General features: G+C 44.1%; 1 protein-coding gene across 1 annotated transcript in view; it reads right to left on the bottom strand.

Moving 5' to 3' along the window:
* Positions 1-1419: 1419 nt before the first annotated feature.
* Positions 1420-23600, bottom strand: part of HDAC6 (histone deacetylase 6) — a 38366-nt gene continuing 16185 nt past the window's right edge. Inside the window, exons 9-29 of the mRNA XM_070938100.1 lie at positions 22816-22920; positions 21986-22054; positions 21661-21787; positions 20585-20650; positions 19574-19633; positions 17749-17838; positions 17555-17661; positions 17360-17427; positions 17018-17195; positions 16435-16563; positions 15879-16047; positions 15511-15644; positions 15246-15314; positions 13327-13519; positions 12609-12758; positions 11365-11539; positions 9392-9756; positions 6553-6651; positions 5777-5923; positions 4784-4912; positions 1420-3161 (exon numbers count right to left, since the gene is read on the bottom strand). Of these exons, the coding sequence (XP_070794201.1) occupies positions 3093-3161; positions 4784-4912; positions 5777-5923; positions 6553-6651; positions 9392-9756; positions 11365-11539; positions 12609-12758; positions 13327-13519; positions 15246-15314; positions 15511-15644; positions 15879-16047; positions 16435-16563; positions 17018-17195; positions 17360-17427; positions 17555-17661; positions 17749-17838; positions 19574-19633; positions 20585-20650; positions 21661-21787; positions 21986-22054; positions 22816-22920 (2698 nt within the window). The 3' untranslated portion in view covers positions 1420-3092. The remainder of the gene's footprint in view (positions 3162-4783; positions 4913-5776; positions 5924-6552; positions 6652-9391; positions 9757-11364; positions 11540-12608; positions 12759-13326; positions 13520-15245; positions 15315-15510; positions 15645-15878; positions 16048-16434; positions 16564-17017; positions 17196-17359; positions 17428-17554; positions 17662-17748; positions 17839-19573; positions 19634-20584; positions 20651-21660; positions 21788-21985; positions 22055-22815; positions 22921-23600) is intronic.

Raw genomic sequence — 23600 nt, 5'->3', positions numbered from 1 at the left:
CAACGGAACAGGAGCATAAACAAGGCGCCGGAGAAACATACACGCTCTAGGAAAACTCAAGGTTTGCTGAATTAAAGAAAACTATCACTGTTATGGGAGCAAAGCTTTCCCTCCAAACAGACCAATAAGGACTCGGGCCACTCGTAGCCGCAGTCTGCCAAGTGCCATCTTGCTCAGCCCACCAGCATCCAAGATACCCTTACTAGACTGTGTTTTCTCAAGAAAACAGGAACTCTACGAGCTATGGCAACCGAGAAGAGCGAAGAGAGGAACACCGGGATCAGGAGGCAAGTAAATATTGAGAAGGATAAAAGGAAAGTAAATGCTTTTGTTAACATTAGTTGGATGGGATCAGACCAAAAGGGGAGATTCAGGAATGGAAATGTCTGCAGACACCTGGGAAGAAAATGGGTAGAGATTGGGGAGGGATGAGGAATTTAAAAACAAGCAACAGAAAAAGCTATCCATGAAGAAAAAAATGTTCAGAGAAGTGATTGTACAGTATATAAAAGTGAGCAGCCTGTGCGGCCTTCAGAGAAAAATGGCACCCCTAAATTACATGGAATCCACTTACTTTTTCCACTGGCCAGTTATCTTTATCTCTGTCCCCACCCCAATTATCCTAGCAATCTATTGGTTGTCTGCTGCCATTAGCAGAAAGTAGACCCTCAGCAGACCATACATCAGCTGGCAGGAAAACAGATAATGCTCGTCAGCTTTTGCGTATCAGAAAATGCTGGGGCAGGCTGCCAAACAAATCATGACTATCAACGTTTGTAATGTTTTGTCTCACATCATAAATGAATAGATTAAACAGATCCAACGAATAGCCCAGCATTATAGGCCACAAAGGAAGGGAACAAGGGAAAGGGACTGATGCTTCCCAAATATTCGATGGATGTCATGTGGCTGCTGTTGTTTTTGTTAGCATTTGTCTCACAAAGTTGCAGAGCCTCCTAGCTTTTGTACCCTGCTCTCCTACTTCTTAACAGCATAGCTATCAATTCCTGATATAACAAAGGAGTTTTGTTTCTCAGCCAACTTGCTGCAGTCTGATATGGATCAGAGTGGAGAGGGGGTAACTAGCTCAAAATCAGCCAAGTGGCTTCTGTGACTAAGGCAAGATTAGAACCCGGGTTTCCTCCCTCTTAATTCAGTACTGTGGCCAATATACCAGCCAGGTCTCTCCTTATTGGGCCTACAGTCTCATACTGTACTTTTTGAAATGCGTACCTGTTATAAGAAATTGTGCGGAAGTAGGTACTGGCAGAAAGTGAAGGACAGTATAAACTTAGCTGCAAGCTGGGCCGAATCCTGGGATGAGGACAGATCAGTCCCACCCTCAAAAGTTTAACACCGCACCTCTCTCTCCTCCAAGATCCCTCTAAATACAGAGCCATCCCTAAATACACACACATATACAATTGCAGAGACGCCCTTTATTTGAATTAGAAAGAGTACAAATCAAGCAGAGGAACATACATTTTTTTTTTCAGTGAAAGCTTACAATCCAACTAAATGTTCTCCAAGTTTCAATATCAACCCCATAATACCCATATCCCCTCCCCTAAACCACCAGGGCCGGCCCTGGAAAACGATGCACCCTCATGTGGAAGTTGGTGCTTTTTCAAACACAGTGACACCCCCCCCAATCTTTTTTCTTGCCACCCTCCCTCATTAACTCTTTTCAACAAATACCCTCTTCCTCCATCAGTTTTCAGGACAGGAAGCAAATTGATCCTCTCCACATAGATGCTTTGGACATGCCCTTCAACCCAAGTAACATAATCAATTAAGGACAATGGAAGCTGTAAACCAAAATACCTGAACAGCACCACACTGGCTGCTCTTATTTAAAGGCTGTTTGTGTTTACCAGTTCCCAAATAATTCTCTCCCCTCTCCTGATCACTATTTATCTTGACAGAAGAGAAGCTTGAAGGCTTTCCTCTTGTACATCCCACCCTCACACCCCACCACCTGGAAAGCGGCCAGGGAATTCAACCCAATCTTTCCCCCGTCATTTGCCAATGACCCCTAAGGAAGGCCACCCTGCTGCTTGCTTAATAAGCCAACTACACCAAGTTATTTCCATTAAAGCTATCAAAGCCCAATTCTCATATTCTCTTTTCCCACAGGTCATTCTTATCTGCAGAAAACAACCTGCACATAAATGCAAAGGCTGCCATAGTGGTTCAAATAATGCCATTCTAGAAGTGTCATGACTCATCATAACCAGTGGTTTGGCCGTCGTGCCTCAGGTTAACCTGCTTCGTGTGGAAAGTGAGGTTTCCCTTTTTCTCTTTTACCCATACATGCATATACATTGTGTGAACCTGGTCTTAAAATTACAACACAGGTCCTTAACAAAGACAGATTAACATCTGGGCTGGTCACTCATCACATCCTACTCTAATCTCAAAGGAAAACTCTCTCATTCACTCCAATGCAGATTATTTGAAAATTGACACAGGCTTTTCCCAACTGAGCAAGAAATCACTGCAACACAGAGGAGAGAGATGAGTTAGAGGAATATACAGTAATATGGAGAGGAAATGCAGTCTTGGGCAATCAGATCAGTGGTGGGTTGCCCCCGGTTTGGTAGTAAAACCAGCAGGAGGCTCCACCCACCGACCTGGACATCATCATAGGTGATCTGTGCATGCGCAGAAGGACACGCACGCTCCCAATGCGAACCGGTAGTAAAGGTAAGTAGAACCCACCCCTGAATCAGACACTGGAAAAGTGAGTCCCTTGCAACTTTAGTAAAAAAGAATTGGCACGGTATCTCTTCAGCATTGAAGAAAGCAAAGTACTTCTGATTAGAAGCAAAGATATCCTTAGTGCGCCAACATTTGATTATTCCTCTTCGTGGATTGGACCAGAAGAGGATGTGGTCTTTTTTTGTCCTAGTGGAAGCAGTGAGGGTGCTGATGGAAGATTTATGGCTGCTGGTGGTATTGCAATTGATGGTTGCTGGCTATTTTTGGCACAAAGAGCCCTTTTAAGAAGCCTCGGATTCACTTCAGTGAGGTCAAATGATGGTTGATTGTGCTGCATTCAATCTTAGGACTTCCCTCCGGACAAAGTCACTTTAGGAAGGCAGGTGCACGTCCATGCCAAACTTCAGCCTGTGAGCCTGGCACTTGGCTTCAAGAAGGACCTGAAGAAAAAGAAACTCACACTGAACATCAGTACTTGGATTTGGCCACCCACCCTGTGTTTTTTCCTTTTTAGTGAGACTAATGTAACTGCCTTACAGTTGGTAAAACCGAGAGACAGAACTGTATATTGGTGAGAGTTCTGAATTTAGACAAGAAGGGCTATTATATTTTAATTCTTTTTTTATTAATCCTATGTCCCTAGAGAGTTACTATGTCATATGTCCCTAGAGAGTTACTAAACCTGAATTCAAAACCCATTCTAGCCTCACCTCCCTACCCCAACCTTGCTCCCCATATACATTAACCTGGGGACAACTGAAAGCAGCTTCCTTTATTCTCTTCCCCAGAAGAAATTGAGAAATATTGTTTTCCGTTTTTTCCTTTTCCCCTCAACACAATGTACGGAAGCAATTTTTCCCTTGAATTACAGAACCCAGGCAGAAGAGATTTATTCTTTTCTTCCGCAGCAGCCATTTTTTCAAATTCTGATTCTTGCACTGTGATAAATAAAATCCTATGCTGTGCCCAATATTGTGTGGCCCTCAGCACTTTGGATTTGTTGGCATGAAGAAGTTTTACTCAGCTGTTCAGTTTGTCCACAATTCTTTCATCAACATCATATCTGTAAATTACCCCAAGTAACAAATGACACAATTGCCAGTAAAAGGAAATCCATTCCACACCAGCCATTTGCTTCATGCTTTCTTACAAGAAGGTAAGCTGCTTTGCCACTTGTATAAAAGTAATGGGGGGGGGGGAATGCCTTTCTCCTAACAGAGTAAGGTCTCCTATAGACATTAGTGGATATTTATTTGTTTATTCATTAACTCTATATCCAGCCTTTCATTCAAGGCAATACACATAATTATTTTCCTCCTCTTATATGACCGTGAGATAGACTCTCTCTCTCTCTCTCTCTCTCTCTCTCTCCCTCCCTCCCTCCCTCCCTCCCTCTCTCTCTCTCTCTCTCTCTCTCTCTCACACACACACACACACACACACACACACACAGGTTAAACTTCTGTGACTGAGAGTGAACTATTTTCCCTACTTGTGGTCTAACTTCAATGTCCTTAAAATGATTATCAATCTAAAAAACAATCTAAAGGTTTCCCTAATCAAGTGTTTTGCTGATGTGCTGGCTGGGGATGATAGGGTTTATAGTCCAACATGTCCCAAAACACAAAACTGGAAGGGAACTGAAAAAACTATGTGATATATGGTTGGGCTATTTTGCAAACTTAGTGAAGTCTGATGAACACTGTCTGACAAGTTGGGGGCTGGAGAGTTGCCTGCCAAGCATCCATGATACATTGACTAAAACACTGTCTCTCAAAACACTTTCCTGGTCCTGGTGTTATAATCCAAACTCTTCTGGAGCACACCTGAGTTGAAAAGGTTCCCCTAAATCATGCTCCATAATTACTTCCTGTGCTTCCCACCACCCACATGCAATAAAATACGATAAACTCTTGTATATCTGCCAGTCTTGAGATGGCCAAAGGAAGAAGAAAAGGTTGCATTTCTCTGATCTGATCTCAGATGTGCAGTTCAATATTCAATTTGGGGAGGAGGAGAAAGAGGAGGAGGAGGAGATGGAGAAGGAGGAGTTACAACTCACTGGGTGATGGATATAGGCTTGGCAGTCATAGCACCAGGCAGAGAGATCTGCAAAGCTAAGCACCAGCGGATGCCCAGATTCCTTATTGTGATCCAGCATATGTTGATTAATGTAGCGTCCACAACAGACCTGAAACAAATAGAATATTTCAGGAGGGCAGGGCTGAAACATTAAACATGATCTCCGCCCAGAAACATTTTATTGGGGAGATGGGCAGCACATAAATTTAATCAATCAATCAATCAAATGATCTCAACTCATCAATTTCCTTAAAGGCATACCCCACCCCCCCCCACCCCACCAAAGCAAATGGAGCATATTACAGAGAAGAAAGTAACGGTGGAGAACCAACTCTGTTGTTATTTCATTCAAGCAGTCAAACTGGAAGATGATAGAAGCAGGTCAATGAAACGCCTAAAATAGCTCCTGGCCAAGAACGCATGGAGGAACGTCTCCTTGCCTGCCACAGAGACAATGAGCCCCTGAGCCAGAGCTCAAAACTAGCAACTCCAGAAGGAAATATTATTGGAGTACAAAGAGCCACCTTATAACATGAGCAATCAGTGCATGGTCAGCTCTCTTTTATTTTTTTTTACTCCACAGAGCTCTCAAAGTTGGTGTGAGTTTCTGCCAATTTGGATGGGAAACTTTTAAGAAACAGATATCATGCGCCCTCAGAGACTTAACAACATGTAAGTTGTTTGTTAAAACATGTTGTTGTAACAAACATGTTTTAGGCAGGTAGTTCGGAGAACCGATAGCGATGGCAGCACGAGGCTCCGCCCACCCACCCAGTTATCATTACTTCCTGGTTTTAACCAGGAAGTAACCTGTTTTTTACCCTCTGCGCATGTGCAGAAGGGTTTGCGCATGTGCAGAGGGTCCAAGCGCGCATGTGACACAGCGCGTGCACTTCCGAACCGGTAGAGAAGATAAGTAGATTTCACCCCTGCTCTAACCCCAAAGCTGCACTTTCAGGACTGGTATCCTTACCTTATAGCACACCAGACAAACCCAGTTCTCCATCTCGCTGCCACATTCTGCACAAGGCTGCCACACATTCAAGCCCACCGGAGGCACAGGCAGCACTGAGCTGAGGTGGGGGCACCAGGGTAAAGGAGTCGTGACATAAAAGAGCCCCTGGAAAGAGATAACAGAAGAATCCCTTTATCCTGACATCTAGCCTCGAGGTTGTCCCTTCTGAGCCTTGACTTTTTCTCTTCAAGTTAGACTCCCCGCTTCCCCTGTTCTGAAACTTTTGCTAAACTCAGAAATTCCCTGTTGTGCATCTTCAGCTCCCTGGGCTGTTAAATAATCCCCAGGCACTTCTACCACCCTCCTTTCTTGTCTCAGTGCTTTTAATTCAGAAACTGATTGGATTTGAGAGGGTTTGCAAGTACTGTTCAAGGACCACTTCTTCTATTGCCTCTGTCCTGGTTCTGAAGTCAGGTTTAATTCTAGAACTAGCAACACAGATTCTCTGTTCTAAAACTCCTTGCGCATCACAGGAGCATTCCTGAAATCTTTGCTGGTGTACATATGGAGTAATAGCACATCCATGTAAAATCACTTTCACTCTATAGAGACTCCTCCGTCTCTAGTTGAAAGTCTCAAGGCTTTTCCAGTGAGACTCCAAGCCAAAGGTGCCGTTCACTCTTCCTTAGGCCACTGACATGCTACTGCAGCTCTCTCAGACACAACTTTCTCTAGACTCAAGAAATCTAATCCTGATCTCTTCCCCAATAATCTTTTCCCTTCCCATTACTCACACTGCCAGCCACATCATCCCCAAACTGCTCATCAAAGGAAGAACAACCCCCTGCTGCTTCATCCAACAGGACAACCTCAACATTCATTGGGCGGTGATGCTGAAAGTAAGAGGGAAAAAAGAGACAGGTGGTTGAGATGATATGAGGTAATATTTTTCAGAAGCCCTTAAAATGTAGTTATTTAATAGCAGAGTTGCAGCTTCCCTATCTATTGTTCTGTTTGTGGCATGTAAAAGGGCAATGAGAATGTCAACCCTGAAGCTGGCCTGGTTGAAGCCATCTTGCAGCTTCAGTGCCGCCACACTGGAGCTGAGGGATAGGGAGGAGGGATTAGAGATAGCTGGGGTCGTGTAGTCAAAATAAAATACTTTCTCTTGGGAACCAAGGACGTTCTCATATCTGGCCGGAGGAAGGAGGAGTGATGTCATCAGACCACCGGACAGTGACTTGATTAGACCATGTGACTGATTGTTTGGGGTTGAGGGAAAAACGTTTACTTTTAATTAGGTGAAAAACCGCAGGACCCTTCAGAGTCGGTTTTCCCCAGATCTATGCCAATATGATATTTCCAATAAAGCAATTCTTTAAGGAATCTACTTGCATTAGAGTTTTGCTTGATATGGAACTATTACTTGGAACCCTGACAGGGAAGCAGATGACACCCAGCTGTACATCTCCACCCCAGACCACCCCAATGATGCCCTCGAGGTGATGTCCCGGTGCCTGGAGGCCGTACGGATCTGGATGGGGAGGAACAGACTCAGGCTCAACCCATCCAAGACCGAGTGGCTGTGGTTTCCGACGTCCCGATATAGTCAGTTGGCGCCATCTCTGACTATTGGGGGCGAGTCGTTGGCCCCCACAGATGGGGTTCGCAACTTGGGCATCCTCCTGGACTCGCGGCTGTCTTTAGAAGAGCATATGGCGGCCGTGGCCAGGAGGACTTTTATCAGGTTCGCCTGATTCGCCAGTTGCGTCCCTTTCTGGATCGGGACTCGTTACGCATGGTCACTCATGCCCTTGTCACCTCACGCCTGGATAATTGCAATGCTCTCTACATGGGGCTCCTCTTGAGGAGCACCCGGAGGCTCCAATTGGTCCAGAATGCAGCCGCGCGGGTGGTGACGGGAGCGATGTGGCGCTCCCATGTGACCCCCCTCCTGCGCGAGCTGCACTGGCTCCCAGTGGTCTTCTGGGTGCGCTTCAAGGTTTTGGTTACCACCTTTAGAGCGCTCCATGGCTCAGGACCAGGGTACTTACGAGACCGCCTTCTGCCACCAGTAGCCTCTCACCGACCAGTTCACTCCCATAGAGAGGGGCTCCTCAGGGTGCCGTCGGCCAAACAATGTCGACTGGCGGCCCCCAGGGGGAGAGCCTTCTCTGTGGGGGCACCTGCCATCTGGAACGAGCTCCCCCCAGAGATACGGAGGATCCAAGACTTACGCATCTTCCGCCGCGCCCTAAAAACGTTTTTATTCCAACAGGCTGGTCTGGCCTAACTCTCCCTTTTAAATTGGGTTTTAAATTGGGTTTTAAATGTTTTTTAGATAAATTGGATGTTTTTAATTTGTTTTTTGAGCCTAAATTATTTAATCTGTTTTTAATAGTTTTTTAACTTTTGTATGTCTCTGTATTTTATTTTGGCTGTTCACCGCCCTGAGTCCTTCGGGAGTAGGGTGGTATACAAATATGATAAATAAATAAATAAATAAATAAAATAAATAAAAGGGGCTTAGTTATCTCTTCCCCAATAGTTTAAATATTTCAATTGGGTTGAGCAGTTTTTAACCATCTGAATTCTGAAATGAGCTGCCTTTGTTTAAAGACTTATCATCTAAATCAACTTTACTTCCTTTAAATGTGGACTTCCATTCTCCCAAACAGCATCAGCACAAAATGCTGGCTGTTAGGTGGTAAAGGGAATTGTAGTCTAACACAGCGATCTCCAACCTTTCTGGCTCCATGGATTGGCAGCAGAGGTGGTGGCTGGAGGGGGGGGGGTGTAGGGGTAGGTGGGAAAGGATGGTTTTGCGCATGCAACCTAGCTCCTGTGCATGCGCAAATGAAACTTCACATGCTCGCGCGCCGCTTGCGGACCGGAGGTTGGGGATCCTGGCCTAATATATGCATGAGATTCTCAAGCGAATGCTACTTAAAATCAGATGTTATTTCTTTCAAAATAAGAGAATCACTGACATGGAAGTTAGACAAATTGGGGGAAATGGAAACAAGAGCTTCCTATGCAGGGAAGGGGAGGAGGAGGAATAAATCAGAGATGCAGAGTAGTTTGGTGCATTCTTCTGAGTCCGTTAGGTTAATTCTGAGCTCTTCAGACAAGGAGGAGGGTGAGCATTCCCAGTGCTAACTCTCTTTCTCTTCAACATGAAGCAACACAAGAAGATTGGCTCATTCCTAAACCAATTCTCAGCACAATCAGTGGAGAGGCCAAGAAGCCTGAGCTGGAACACACCTGGACTCAATGCAGTCTTTCACACAATAGCAATAGCACTTAAGACTTATGTACCGCTTCACAGTGCTTTACAGCCCTCTCTAAGCAGTTTACAGAGTCAGCACATTGCCCCCCAATAATTTTACGACCTCGGAAGGATGGAAGGCTGAGTCAACCATGAGCCGGTGGGGATTGAACTCCTGGCAGTCGGCAGAATTAGCCTGCAAGACTGCATTCTAACCATTGCGCCACCATGACCCAAGCTCCCAATTGCTTTGCAACAGCCGTAGCTTCATGTGAAATACTAGCAGATGTGAAAAGTATTCCCTAAAAGAGAAAAACAGCTTGGAAAACCCATGATGTGTAATGAAAAAAAGCTGCGGTACTCACTTTTTTGTCAGGAGCCATCACTTCACCAGAGAAGCCCTCTGCCGATACCCCTTCCCTTGGTGCATCCTCTGCTGCATCCTTGGTGCATCCTTCCTTAGGGGATCCACCGACTTTTGGCTGAGCTTCCTCACCCACTGGACTAGAATCAGGAGAGAGAGAACTCGAAGCCGTTTCGGCCTCTTCCATGAGATTGTCTTCTAGCTGGAGGGAGCCCAAGCCCACCACAGCATCCTCTATCGCTTCCGCTACAGGTTGAGCTACAGGGTTTTGGAGCAACTCCTGAGGGGCTTGTTCAGGAATCTCATTTGGAATGGGAGTTTCTTTCCCAGCCCGAGTCCTAGGCTTCTCCCACAGAGTGGCAGGCACTGGGGAGGAAAAACAAAAGTCGCCTTTCAGATGCTTAGTTAAAATGATGGGAATGGAAAAGGTGAGAACGTGAATTCACGGTGTTACTAAATGGGCAGGCACTCAATAAAACTCCGACCTCCCTTTATTTGCGCACTTATTCCTCTGCGTTTTCCCCGACTTCATCCTATTCCCCTTGTCCAAATTCTTACATCAGGCCTCTCCCACTCCCTCCCTAGCTTTCTTTGCCCTGTTCTGCTGCAGCCCATCCCTGTGTCAGTGCTTTTGTAGGAAAGGGCCTTTTGCGACATCAGCAGGAATTCAACCAATCTCTTATCACTTTTTTCCTACACTGTGTAGTTGCTAGGCACCCTCAAACATCAAGTTGAAAAGCCTTGATGCTGCTACTAATGGCTGTGAAGATCAAATGTATTTTAATGCAGGGGTCCCCAACCCTGAGCCACTCCTCAGCGCTAGCATTACCACCTTAGCTCCATCTCAGATCAGACATGGATTCTCACAGAAGCATGAACCCTACGGTAAATTGCGCATGCGAGGGATCTCGGTTGTGCGCTCCTCCCCCCCTCCTGCCCTGATCCGTGGAAAAATTTTCTACCACGAAACAGATCCCCAGATCAAAAAAAGTTGGGGACTGCTATTTTAATGGATTCCCCCACTTTTGTCACTTCTTGGGAGTTTAGACCCCTTACATGCTCCTCCAAGGGCAGATGTGTTCAATCCCACTGGATTGAGCTGAAAGCAACTATATAAATAATGTAGTCTAACTCTCTACTCACGATAGCAAACACCTGACCATCCAGCCTCCCTAGGAAAATTAACTTTTGTGGCCTCTTGTCCTCAGAGGATTCATTCTTTTTGCCTTCTCTCTGAACACTATTTATGTGATCTTCACCTTGATGAGCCTTAAAAGGAGGAAGGCTGGCTTCCAGTCCTTTTACCTTCCTCTCCAGCAAAGAGACAAGCCCATAGGTGTAAAAAGCAAGCTCTTCTGATAAGAAGACAAATGCCCTGCAAAGTCATACAACTGCACCTTCTTCCTTTTGGCAGAATCTGAGTTTCTTCTTTCCCCTCCTAAATTGCCTCCAAAACTTCCCTCTTCTGATTTGCTATGTCCCTCTGTCTAAAGAGCATCATTTGAGAATAAGCTCCTAGCTACGAAATTACTCCACCCACTAGCTGGTTGCCTGATCAGGAAGTCTGCTATAGCTGTAAGCTTCCATACCTCTTATTTAGACTGTGTGGAAAATGAGGACGCACACAACCTCTCAGCCAGAAAACTACACAAAGCCCACCCAATCAGCCTGCTCTGCAATTCACAGGCTCCCTTGCAAAACTCAATTGCTCTTGTTGCCTACTTGTGGCTCATTCCGCACAAGACTGTGGCACATTCCCATTTTAGAAGTGTCCCAAATTCATGATTCAATAGTAGTAGCCTCTTATGGAATAGAAGTGGGGGCAAACTAAGAAATACTGACACTACAGCTTCACAGCAAGAGGTAAATTGCAGATTTTGTTTTGGTGTACAGCCACTAGGCTGTAGCAGTTATTATGAAGTGCATCAGCCCAGACAGAACAGAGATACTTTAGATAAAAAGAGAATTATTCACCTTCCAGTCGGAGGCTTGCCCAATATTTGCGGTGCACAGCAGTGACACGGGCCAAGGACTGCAGGGCACTCAGATGGGGGGGCTTTAGGCGTCCGAGTGGGGGTGGAGGATCCCCCAGAAGGCTGCGCGTGCACATGGTCATGGACTCTGAGATAGATTCTAGGTTGTAGCCACCCTGAAGGGGAAAAAAAAATACAATTACTCTGATGTCAAAGTAATTGGTACCAGCCTACATGCGGGTTGGCGTGCAAGAGCAGAGCTGCTACTGTAAAAATCCTTCATTGCAATCTCAAACAGAAACAGCAAGCTTCTAGTCCTCAAGTCTATGCTTCCAGACAGCAAAAGCAACTCAGCCTCTCCAGGGAACATAAGCTACCAATCACACTTGGGGGCTTCAACTTAACACCAAGTCTTGTCTATTGGTGAAGGATGGAAGATTTTGGAATGAGGAAAAGAAGGAAGAACGGTAATTAACATAGGGCTTGAGCACTCACAATTCACAGACAGGTAATCCTGGCTTAACCTCCACTTCTTCAGCAATTGTTCATGTTACAAGAGCACTGAGTGAAGGGGACTTACAACAGATCCTCATAACTGCATGAAGTTTGCCTAACGATGGCAACTGGGACCGCCAGAACTACCATCGTAAGCTGGTGCAGTCACGTGATGTCGCGCCTTCTGACTGCATCACTTAGCCATGGAGGTTCCTTGTCCCAATTACTGTTGGTAAATGAGGACCGCCGATACTATACATATTACTGTCAGTTGGATGACCTCTGTAGACACATTGGCAACTCTGAGAACATGTTGTGGGCCTTCTCATAAAAAGAGTTTCACCAGAGTTAGCAACTGTGCTGGCCGTTATGGCCAGACTCTACGCTCCAATTTAACAGATGACAAGCTTGTGGGGATGCTGCTTCCTGGTAGCTTCTGCAGCTTTCCAGGATATTCTCTCCCTCTTTAGTTAATCTTTGTTGTCTCAGCAGGTCCCCTCCTTCCAAATAAAGCACAATGTGATAAGTCATTGTGCTTTTTCCTTGATCAGAAACCTTCTGGAGCCCACATGGAGCCCAAAGGCGTTCTTGCAAACAATGCTGACATGAGAACCTGATGCTTTATAGCTTGCTGGCTTCTGCTTCATTTAAAATGTTAGCAAATAAAAAAGTTAATGTCACTCTGTATACCCATACTCAAAACTAGCTCCCGGAGCTCTGCCAGATAATAAAGACAGACTTCTGACCTACCTCAAGGACAACAGCAACTTTCCCTCCTGCCAAACCCAAGAGGAGGTGGGTCATATGGGCGTAGCATTCTGGGGTCACGAGACACCCCCCCAATGGGTCACCTCGAGCAGCATCAAAACCAGCCGACACCAGGACTAGCTCCGGGTTGAACTAGAAAAAAAACACACACATGCTGACTGAACCTTCCGCTTTTCCTGCTAAATCTCTTTGTCCGGCCAGCCCTTTGTACCACTGGAGGCCAGGTGCAAGTATCTTTGTTCTCTTTGGATACTGTGATCCCAGAATCCTCAAACATAAGCCAGGATGGGTTGGGTTCTTGAGAACTGTAACCCAACCTACCTAGTGGTTACCCAGTTATCTTAGCCAAATGGAACATGCCTACAACCTCTGGATCAGTGGCAAGGAATCTCAATGTCTGCATTTCCCTGCAAAAGACCATTCGGGCTCTAAATGCCTTGGATATCTCAGTAGAAAGTTTTAATTGTTGCTTTTATTGTACACCACCCAAAGTTACTTGTGTGAGATGGGTGAGCATATACATTTGATTAAATAAATAAATAACACTCAATAACTACTCCCCCCCCATTGTTTTCTGTCTCTTTTAATAACTATTTAATAATAGTTTATTAACTATTTAATAATAGTTAATAGATGGCATCCAATAACTGCCGTCATGGCACCATTCGAGCCACTCCTAAATTTTCCATCATGAATATACCTCATAGCTAACAGGCATGATAATCTGATGGAAGGCAGCCAGATATTCAGAGTCTCCCATCCGGGAACAGTTCCAAGGCACATTAAGGGTGAAGCCTTCCCCAGGTCCCACACCCACTCGGTCATAATCTGCATCCTCAGAAGTGGGGAAGAAAGTGCCGTTGTCGTACCGATGGAGGGAGATGTACAAAACACTAGAAAGGAAGGGAAAGGAAAGGAAAGGAAAGGTGATCAGAAAAGAAAGTGCGGAGGCAAAGGCCTTGCTCCTCCTAATCAAGATGTGGAGAACTGCAGATCACAATTACATATTTTGGCTTCTCAGACTTGCTGGTTCCATTCTCCCTTCTTTCCCTTTCTCACTCCCATTAAAACCTTGAGCAATTCATAGGACAATGGCTTCAAGGAATTGGAGGACAATGTCTGCCTTGTCTTGTCTTACTTTATCATATTATTTTGTCTATCTGTCTCTCTATCATCTACCTACCTACCTACCTACCTACCTACATCTATCTATCTATCCATATATACATCTATCTATCTATCTATCTATCTATCTATCTATCTATCTATCTATCATCTATCTATCTATCTATCTATCTATCTATCTATCTATCTATCTATCTATATCTATCATCTACTGTATCTATCTATCTATCATCTATCTATCATCTATCTATCTATCTATCTATCTATCTATCATCTATCTATCTATCTATCTATCTATCTATCTATCTATCTATATCTATCATCTACTGTATCTATCTATCTATCTATCTATTATCTATCTATCTATCTATCTATCTATCTATCTATCATCTCTCTCTCTCTCTATCTATCTATCTCCCTCCCTCCATCCATCCATCCATCTATCTACCTATCTATCTATTTTAAGGAGAAGAACATCTCTTGAGTATTTGCTGCCTATGATCACAACAAAGCTGATATCGGATGTTATCTTTTTGTTCCAGCAGCTGGTTCCTTAGTCAGAGAGCTGCCATTTTTGATGGCCTTCTAGATACTGCAGTGGCAACCAGGGAGGGGGAAAGAAGAAAGATAAGTCCTAGAAGGGCCCAGCTACTCTCTGCTAGCAATGAAAAAAAAAAGGTTTAACTATTTTGGATTGTACATATGGCAGGGAGAAACAATAGAGAGACAGTTTGGGAATTAAACTAAATCGTTCTAACACAGCACTAACTGATCTTCAGATGAGACACTACTTCTCTTGCTAGGTATGTCTTGTGAACACAATCACAGACCAGATTTTTATGTTAACAGGAGAATTGAATGTATAGTCTTTCCATACAGAAATCTATTACTAGTTTCCTCCCAAAAGTTATCTTTATTTCAACTGCCAAAGTTAAAAGCCAGAAGATCAGAAGATCCTTTTTATTTGATAATAGGGTGCTAGAAACCCTTGTCAAATTTTTGCAATTTAACCCTCTATTCCTGTTTGGAGATATGCTATCATGGTATGGCTATATTTCTGGAATTTTATAAGGAAGGATGGAGGCTTTTTCAGCCAAACAATTCTACATGTATTTAAAACTAAAAAACGATGAGGAGTCTCTTTTCAGTCTGAGCATGCATCAAAATTAATGCAAGCACCACAAGCGTGTTTAATTTTATCCTTTATTTTAGTTTGAGCATAGGGAGAAATTGGTTTCAGGGTCCAATTTCCCTTCCCTGTTTTAATATACATGAATTATTTCATATCTCAAAAAAAGGAAACATTTTGATTATGAAACAGGGGTGAGCGGGAAGGAGTGTTACTGCAGAATATTTTAAAATGTCCCCTTTTGGTAAAAACTGATCCTTAACAGTGACCTCTAGCTGGGCAGGGGAAAAAGAACCCTGATTCCCTAGTCTATATAGGGTATAACATCACTATTTCTTCAAATGGGGAGAAATTATAGACAGCACCTGGGATCATCTTCAAATATGTGCTGTGTTCCATTGCCATGGTGAACATCCCAGTCTAGTATCATAACCCTGAGAAATAAAACCAAAATTAGATCAGTAAATCAAACTCCCTGGTTCAGTTCAGTTAAAATATATGTTAACTGTTATGGAGCTCCCAGAATTACAATCCCCACTCCCAGGAGACCTCTTGGGGAAGAAAATTAAAGGACTAAATCTGCTTTAATTAGTCAAAAAAACCTGTCATGTTCTTATTGAGTATATTCACCTCAACCGCCTCTGGGCCAGGCGCTGGGCATAGCGTGCTGCCAAAGCCACCGAATTGAAGAAGCAGAAGCCACAGGCAGTATCTGATTCTGCATGGTGTCCAGGCGGGCGGACAATAGCCACAGCATTATGAGTCTAAGGACCCAGAAAAAGAAACAATAGGAGATCAGTGGTGCTGTACTGAAAATTCAGGAGAGCAATGAGACCTGTGCAGAGAATTTCTGAGAAGCTAAAAAGAGATCTACAGAACATGCCACTTGCTAGAGGCGGGCCTGTTCAAAGGCCTTAGGAAAGCAACTGGATAAAAAGCTATCATTTGCAGCAGATTGACTGAATTAATTGCTGCTCACTCTCTGCCCTGGCATTTACCTTCCCAGACAGCACAGCCTCTACTGCACTGAATGCGGATCCGGCCGCCAGCCGGGCACACTCATAGGAGCTGGCACAGATGTAGACAGAATTGTACTGGTCACCCTGGCGATGCAGGTCACGGGGTTTCATGGTGGCTGTGGACTTCAATGTCTCCACATAAGGCAGGCTGCAGAGAGGAGGAGGAGAAGTGGCAATGAAGCAGCCTTTCTCAACTGGATGCAGGTTAAACAGGTTGGGCTTCAACCCCTAAAAGTCTGTTGGCAGGGCATCTGACTGGAGAACACTGTAATGTGGACTACACTCCTTCTTTATATTTAAAAGAAGAAGAAGAAGAAGAAGAGGAAGAGGAAGAGGAGGAAGAAGAAGAAGAAGGAGGAGGAGGAGGAGGAGGAGGAGGAGGAGGAGGAGGAGGAGGAGGAGGGGGAGGAGGAGGAGGAGGAGGAAGTGAAGCTTCAGGCATCATCAATGGGCACCACTCCCAACCCTGCTTTGTGAGATCTCCCATTCCTCTCCTTGTTGTTGAAAAGGCTGTTGGAATGGAACTCATCGGAACCTGTGGCACATTTGTAGCTCTTCTTCAGAAGCAAGACGGGCTGGGAGCCGGTAGCACCTCTCTGTCAGATGCAGCTCCCTGTGGCGCTGGAAGATCCTGGATACTCTCTGAGGCAGCTCTGGATGTTGGCTACGAAAGAAAGGTAAGAAACGAAGAATGACAGAAAGTCACGATTCCTAAGGAACATTTTTATATGGGGGAATCCTCTGCCCTTCCAAGGACAGAGTCATACTAGATTTCAAATCTGCTTGGAGGCCAGGTGGCTGAATCATTTGATAATATCATTTGATATTTTTGGTTTTTGGTGAATATCTTAGAAAAGCATAGCCCTTAAAGTCTGTGTTTCCAAAAATAATTAGATGTTCCCTTGAAAGAAACTCAAGTCAAAAGCAGGGTTATCAGCTATGGTGACTTAGTGGGGAACTGGTGCTTAGGTGTGTTCAAAAACTTTCTCTTTACCAGCTGATTCATGGGATTGTATTTTATGCTACTACACTAGCTGAAGCAAAACCACATGTATGCATTATACATAGAGCGGGGATGGAAACACTCAACAAACCTAAACGATATCTGAAATTCTTACCTGTCCCACATATTGTAATGCTCCATCATCTTCTCATCGTAGACTAGCCCCGTGCAAGAAGGGGGCTGAGGCTGTATCAGTTCAGCTGCTGACCTGGAGAGGGGATCGGCTACAGAGAGAGGGCTGGCTGGTGGCCAAGCTACGCTGAGCTTGCCATCCTCCTGGGGCACATCAGCACCTGAATTGTGTGGAAGAGGCAGAGAAAGATCCCGTGAGTGTCCTAAGCAGTCCCGATTATCTGACAGTCAATCAGAGTGGAAAGGAATTGAGAGTAAAGATGCCTCCCCCCCCCCAGACTACTTGCTTTTGAGGAATGGGAAAAAGAGAGCTACATTCACTCACTGATCCTCCGTAGGTTCTTCCAATACTTGCTATGAATTGCAATGGTCTGAGACACTGAGCTGAGAGCACTGATGGGAGGAAAAGAAGATGCTTTAATCAGACTTCTGCTCAGAGGAGAGAGGGTTGGATTTGATCCAACACGTTGATTATAAAAGCATCCGGCAGCAGGGAGCTGTGGTTCAATATCATTTTTACCTGCTACATGGGAGGAAAGGTGATTCCATCAGCGGACAGGGATCTCCTAGAAGAGTCTTAAGGGCCATGCAGGTTCCCTCAGCCAAAGACTGGAGATTGTACCCACCCTGTGATAGTGAAAGCAGAGGAGCTAGGTGGCTTCCTTAAGAGGCAGCCCAACCCTATCCCCAGTTCAAAAGCGGAAAGTCACCCACCTCCAGAGATAAAACCAGCTTGCCTCCAGCCAGTGACTTTAACAGGTGTGTCAGGTGAGCAAAGCATGCTGGAGTGGCAGCCATCTCCCCCTAAAACGGGCAAAGATTGATCAATTTCACTCTCCTGACTCACTCTTGGAAAAAGGAGCAAGGCATGAATCAGGGAGGGGATAAGGTAAAGGTAAAGGTTTCCCTCGCACATGTGCTGTATATAAATTTAAAGGGCGGTATATAAATTTGAAATAAATAAATAAATAAAATAAACGTGCTAGTCATTCCTGACTCTAGGGGGCGGTGCTCATCTCCGTTTCAAAGCCGAAGAGCCAGCACTGTCCGAAGACGTCTCCGTGGTCATGTGGCCGGCATGACTGCGCACGGAACGCTGTTACCTTCTCACCAAAGGTGGTCCCTATTTTTCTACTTGCATTTTTTATGTGCTTCCGAACCGCTAGGTTGGCAGAAGCTGGGACAAGTAACGGGAGCTCACCCCGTTAGGCGGCACTAGGGATTCGAACCGCTGAACTGCTGACCTTTCGATCGACAAGCTCAGCGTCTTAGCCACTGAGCCACCGCGTCCCTAGGGAGGGGATACATTAAATTAAATGGGGGGAAAAACACGAGGCATTATCAGACAGATTATTTCTATTGCAGCAGTCTCCAGAAGCATCTCTAAGGCTGTGACAAGAGAAATGGGAATGTAAAAGTCCTTGTTCCTCAAGGTTGGTGGAGCTGTTTCTGCATTGACTAATTGAAGCTCTAGGGCTACAGAGAAATATCTTAGATCTGTCCTTGCCACCGGCAGTCCCACACTTCAAAGTCCTCTTTCTAAGTCAGGTAAGTCCAGCCCTCGTTCTCAGTAAACCACCTGTGGCTTCAGGGATGGTCTAAGGTGGGCAGCCAGCTTAATCATCTACTTCATTGAATTATTCATCAAAGCTACCATCAATTACCATACCATACATAAAGTTAAAGGCATGATTAGTTGTACCACCTTGTTTTTACAACCTGGAGGTCTTACAAGCAGGACAGGGGATTAAACAATGTCAACCCACCCACTTCCAAAAATATTAGCTATTAATCATTCTTTCTTTTTCTTGCAGAATTGGTCAAGCATGTTTATCAAGAAGGCAGCTAAGTGAGTTTTGTCCTATTTTACGACCTTTCTTGCCACAGTTGTTAAGTGAATCACTGCAGTTGTTAAGTTAGTAACACAGTTGTTAAGTGAACCTGGTTTTTCCATTGACTTTGCTTTGTCAGGAGGTCACAAAAGGGGCTCACATGACCCTGCGACACGGCAACTGTCGTAATATGAGTCAGTTGCCAAACACCTGCATTTTGATCACGTGACTCTGGGGATGCGGCAACAGTCGCAATGGTGTGAAAAACGGTCATGTCACTTTTTCAGTGTCGTCGTAAGTTCGAACGGTCATTAAATGAGTTGGTGTAAGTCAAGGATTTTCTGTACTTGCCTACTGACGCCTGATGCAAATACGTAAGTTGTGGCAGGTGTATGAAGTTGCCACTGAATTGCAACTTTAATCTGACGAAGGGGAATTTATTAAAAACACGAAGAATAATCAAATAAATGACTGAATTATTTTTTTATTGAATTTCAATTAATGTTAGTATTTTCTTACTTCTTGCCTAGTCTATTTCTTTACCCTAGATCTCCACAGTCCCTGGTTCCCAAAAGGTTGCCTATCCCTGCTCCAGAACGTAATTGTGACTTTAATCTAGGGTACCAGGAAGAAAATAGATTGTAACATCTAAAAATTGCTGAGAAACGCTCTGGAGGGAGCAAAAAAAAAACAACAACAAGCCTTACCTTAGGGTCACCAATTACAGCATCAAAACCAGCAGCGACCAGGACTATCTGGGGTTGGAACTGCAAATAAAGTACAATAGAGCCAGAATAAATTATCCAATTGGGAAGCCAAGGGAACAAAAACCAGGAAATTCCCAGAGTTCAAGAACAAGACTGGAGAGTATGCTAAGGATTGTTTGTTTTGTGATACTTTTATATAGAACAAATGTTCACTGGCATGCTACTTTATTTTTGTATTATGACATGACAGAGAATGAAGCTGCTTTAGAGGACTGCAGTGGACAGGCAAGAAGGAAAGGGAGGAGAGGAAAATGCTGACTTCACCAAATTTCTGCTCCATGAAGCAAGAAGAAAAATTTTACAAAGGATTTGGGCAGACCATACAACTCAAATAGATGACAATGCCATCCCCAAATTTATACAGGCTGCAAATGAGCTGTCAGCCAGAAGAACAGAATGCCACAAAAAAAGAGATTTTCAACTGAAGTTGCATGGGCATCTCTCAAAGATTCTCTGATGGATCCTGCACTGAGCAGAAGGCTGGACCAGATGACCTCTAGATACATTCCAACTCTATAATTCTACAAATTTCACACAAACAAGTCCCAATTCTGCACAATCTCACCTGTGTTTCAATTAAAGCAAAAGATCAAGATCATTTTTTAAAATTAAATTTCTACACCACCCATCTCATCTAAGTGACCCTGGATGGTTTACAACATTGGATTGAATACAACAATATAACAAGAGAAAGAGGAAGGCATGAAGGTCAAGACCAGCTCTTGAATATTGTACTAACAATGTTAAATAGCATGTCATCCAACAAAGGATTAAGAAATGCTTCCATCAACATTTCCTATTGTATGAGCCTGGATTACAACAAGCTGTTTATGATCCTCGACTACTTTTGTGGACAATTATAACTATACAAATAAAAATAAATAAATCAAGAAATCAAGAAATAGATTGGATTGTCCATACTTTCAAAATGCTATATGCCTCATTGCTTACCTCTAAGGCCACCGGTAGTAGGACATGTAAAAAGGCAGAGAGGTAGTCAGCATCCCTCATTCCTGTCTAAAGCGATAGAAAAAACATCAAAGGAGTTTAAAGCAAATCCCCAAGAAATATCTTTATATACACACATACAGCATGGTCACTCTATCTAAGATAGCAGCTATTGTTGATGTAACATAGGAACAGTAAGGAAGGTCATAAACGTTGATGGATCTGATATTACGTACGCCAAAAGAAATCAGATCCAAAACCTCTGCTTGTTTGTTTTGACATAGTGTGATGTGATTCATGAACTACACTGGGGTAGGTGTGTCAAATTTGCGTCGTCACATTGTCGTATTGTGACTTCCCCCTTCGCTAAAATGGGGTGGGCGTGGCCAGCGCATGATGCATCCAGCCCACGGGCCGCGAGTTTGACACCCTGGAGCTACACTAAACCCCAACAATGTAAGTGTTCTGAAGTTGGTTTACCACAATGAAAAAGCACACTGTATTTGTGAATGAAAGCTTGACGGTTTATCATTCAGTGTGAACCCAACCAAGATTTATTCAAGAACAAGGTTCGGAATGATATGTGAATTTGGTTTATTAGGTCTATAAAAAGCTGAGTAGCACTGGAAGCCTATACTAACAGGTCCTCATACCAGTGGCTACTGCAAAGGGAAAAGGCCATTTCCAAGCAACTGCAGAGAGTGGGGAGCCTTTTCTCATCTGAAGCCTACCTCACAGCCTAAAAAAGCTACATCAGAATATGAATGTAGATCCACATGCAACTTTGATTCCCTCTTGTAACTAGGCTACTATATATACTAACAAAGTTAGGGATCTGTCTATTTGTAAAAGATGTTCAGCTCCCCCCATTTTTTGCCCCAGCAGCCAGGAGAGTCATTTGGGATACTGAAACCATATTCGATAGCTAGCCAAATGGCTCTATTTGCAACTGCTCTCAAGAAAAACAGGGCAACATGCAAGCAACTTTAGCCAGAATGGAGAACTGCTAAATTATCACTCCCGGCAATCATAGCCTACTGTATCCCTACCACCTGGGAAGAGTCCCTACTCTTCCCTACCTGGTTCCAGGGCACGTTGATGTTGTATCCCTCTCCCCGACCTCTGCCCACTGTGTGACTGTCAGATTCTGGAAGGTGGGGCCAGAAATTCCCTCCTTCGTAGCGATGGATGGAGAAATAAAGGACGCTAGGAAAAGCAGTCACGGCAGATTCAGCAGTGAAGAGAAACAAAGCCACTAGCCAAGCCCCAGCCCTCTGAACCCAATCTGGGTGCAGCCTGTATTTAACCCCAAACTGATTTGCTCTGCTTTTGCCAGCTCTCCTCATCCACTATAGAATGTCCCAAGTTCTCCAGTTAAATAAAGCTCATCCCTTGATTGGGCACCTGGGATTCTCCTCAAAGAGGTATTGAAGGCCTTGCCCATGGTGCACATCCCAGTCAACGATAAGCACCCTGGAAGAGAAAGAAATGCAAATGTAATGAATGAAAAAGGAAGTACATGAAAGGCAGCATCTGAAAAAATATGCTAGCATCAATCCGGTTGCTAGCATCTCTTCAAGGAGTCATGGGAACTGTAGTCCTACGGTGGTTGGGAGACATCTCCGCTTTCTCATTAAACTACTATTCCCAGGATTCCTTATAAAAGCAGTGATACTGTCATGACCAATGATACAGGCATGGATTTCACTACTTTAAGTTCTAGGCGGGGTAGTAACAGAATAGAAATGATAGTTTAGTAAATGTTCAATGGAAGACCAAGATGGATTGTAACTGGGTATTGAGACACATCCTCCAAAAATTGAGGTGTGTGGAATGACTATGACTAGTTGTTCAAATATCTAACACTTTGTATTTATTCAGCATCTTGGCTTATCCTCAATCAATCAATCCACATAATGTAGAGGAATGGAAGAACATTGGCTCATGCTTGTGGCAAATTGTCCAGAGGTGGGTTCTACTTACCTCTGCTACTGGTTCGCAATGGGAGTGCGCATGCGCGTGCTTGCTTTGCTCGCTCGCACACGCTTCTGCACATGCACAGAAGCTTCTGCACATGCACAGATCGTTCATGATGATGTCCGGGCGGGTGGGCGGAGCCTCCTGCCACCATTACTACTGGTTTGCAAGAACCGGACCGAACTGGGAGCAACCCACCACTGAAACTGTCCAACAACCAGCCTTAACTGTTATCTCTCCTCTTCATAGCTACTCACCGCTCCACCCCCAATTTCTGTCGGGCATATTGTGCTGCAATGCCTATGTTGTTGAACATGCAGTAGCCATTCATCTTGCTGCGGTGAGCATGGTGTCCTGGAGGCCTGAAACCCAAAAGATACAGTGGCTCAATGTAGAATTAGATAATCATAGCCTAGCCATTGAAGAAAAAAGAAAAGCATGCCTAAATGTTAATGTGACTACAGTGTACATACAATTATCAATTTTGTACCTTTTGCTCTGAATGCTAAAGAAAGCATGCTTGGGCCATCATTCCCATACGTTTTTAAGGACATAAAGTTCAAAAATTTTGAGGAGTCACTCTGGCTACTTTCATATAAGGTTCTTACAATACTGTGTAAGTGAAAATGTTCTCATATGAAAAAAATTATAGAGATTAAGATATGACTTCTTTTTGATTCAATCATTATTCTTCTCACATCTTCTCACATTTTATTAAGAGAGGAAGACAGCGACACAATACTTTGGGTTGTTAATTCTAAGATGGGTGAATTCCATCACGTATTTTCTTTCTGGATCGGCTGGACTATCATGTCCATCCTCCATAAACAAGCACATGTATACACACAAAGTCAAGACATTGACAATCCTGCCTTTACAAATATTCCTCCATTTACAACCACAACTGGGCCCAGAATCTTGGCTGTTGACTGAAGTGGTCACTGAGATGCCACATAACCACTTTGCTTAACGACCACAATTCCATTTCTCCCTGCTGCGGTCATTAAGCATCCCCTCCAAAGGGGAAAATGCTTGCGAACGC

Source organism: Pituophis catenifer, unplaced genomic scaffold, assembly GCF_029215685.1.
Source record: "Pituophis catenifer annectens isolate HBS135680 unplaced genomic scaffold, rPitCat1.0.hap2 SCAF_2, whole genome shotgun sequence".
Taxonomy (NCBI): domain Eukaryota; kingdom Metazoa; phylum Chordata; class Lepidosauria; order Squamata; family Colubridae; genus Pituophis; species Pituophis catenifer.
Note: the sequence above shows the minus strand (reverse complement) of the source record. Positions and strands in the feature narration are given on the sequence as shown.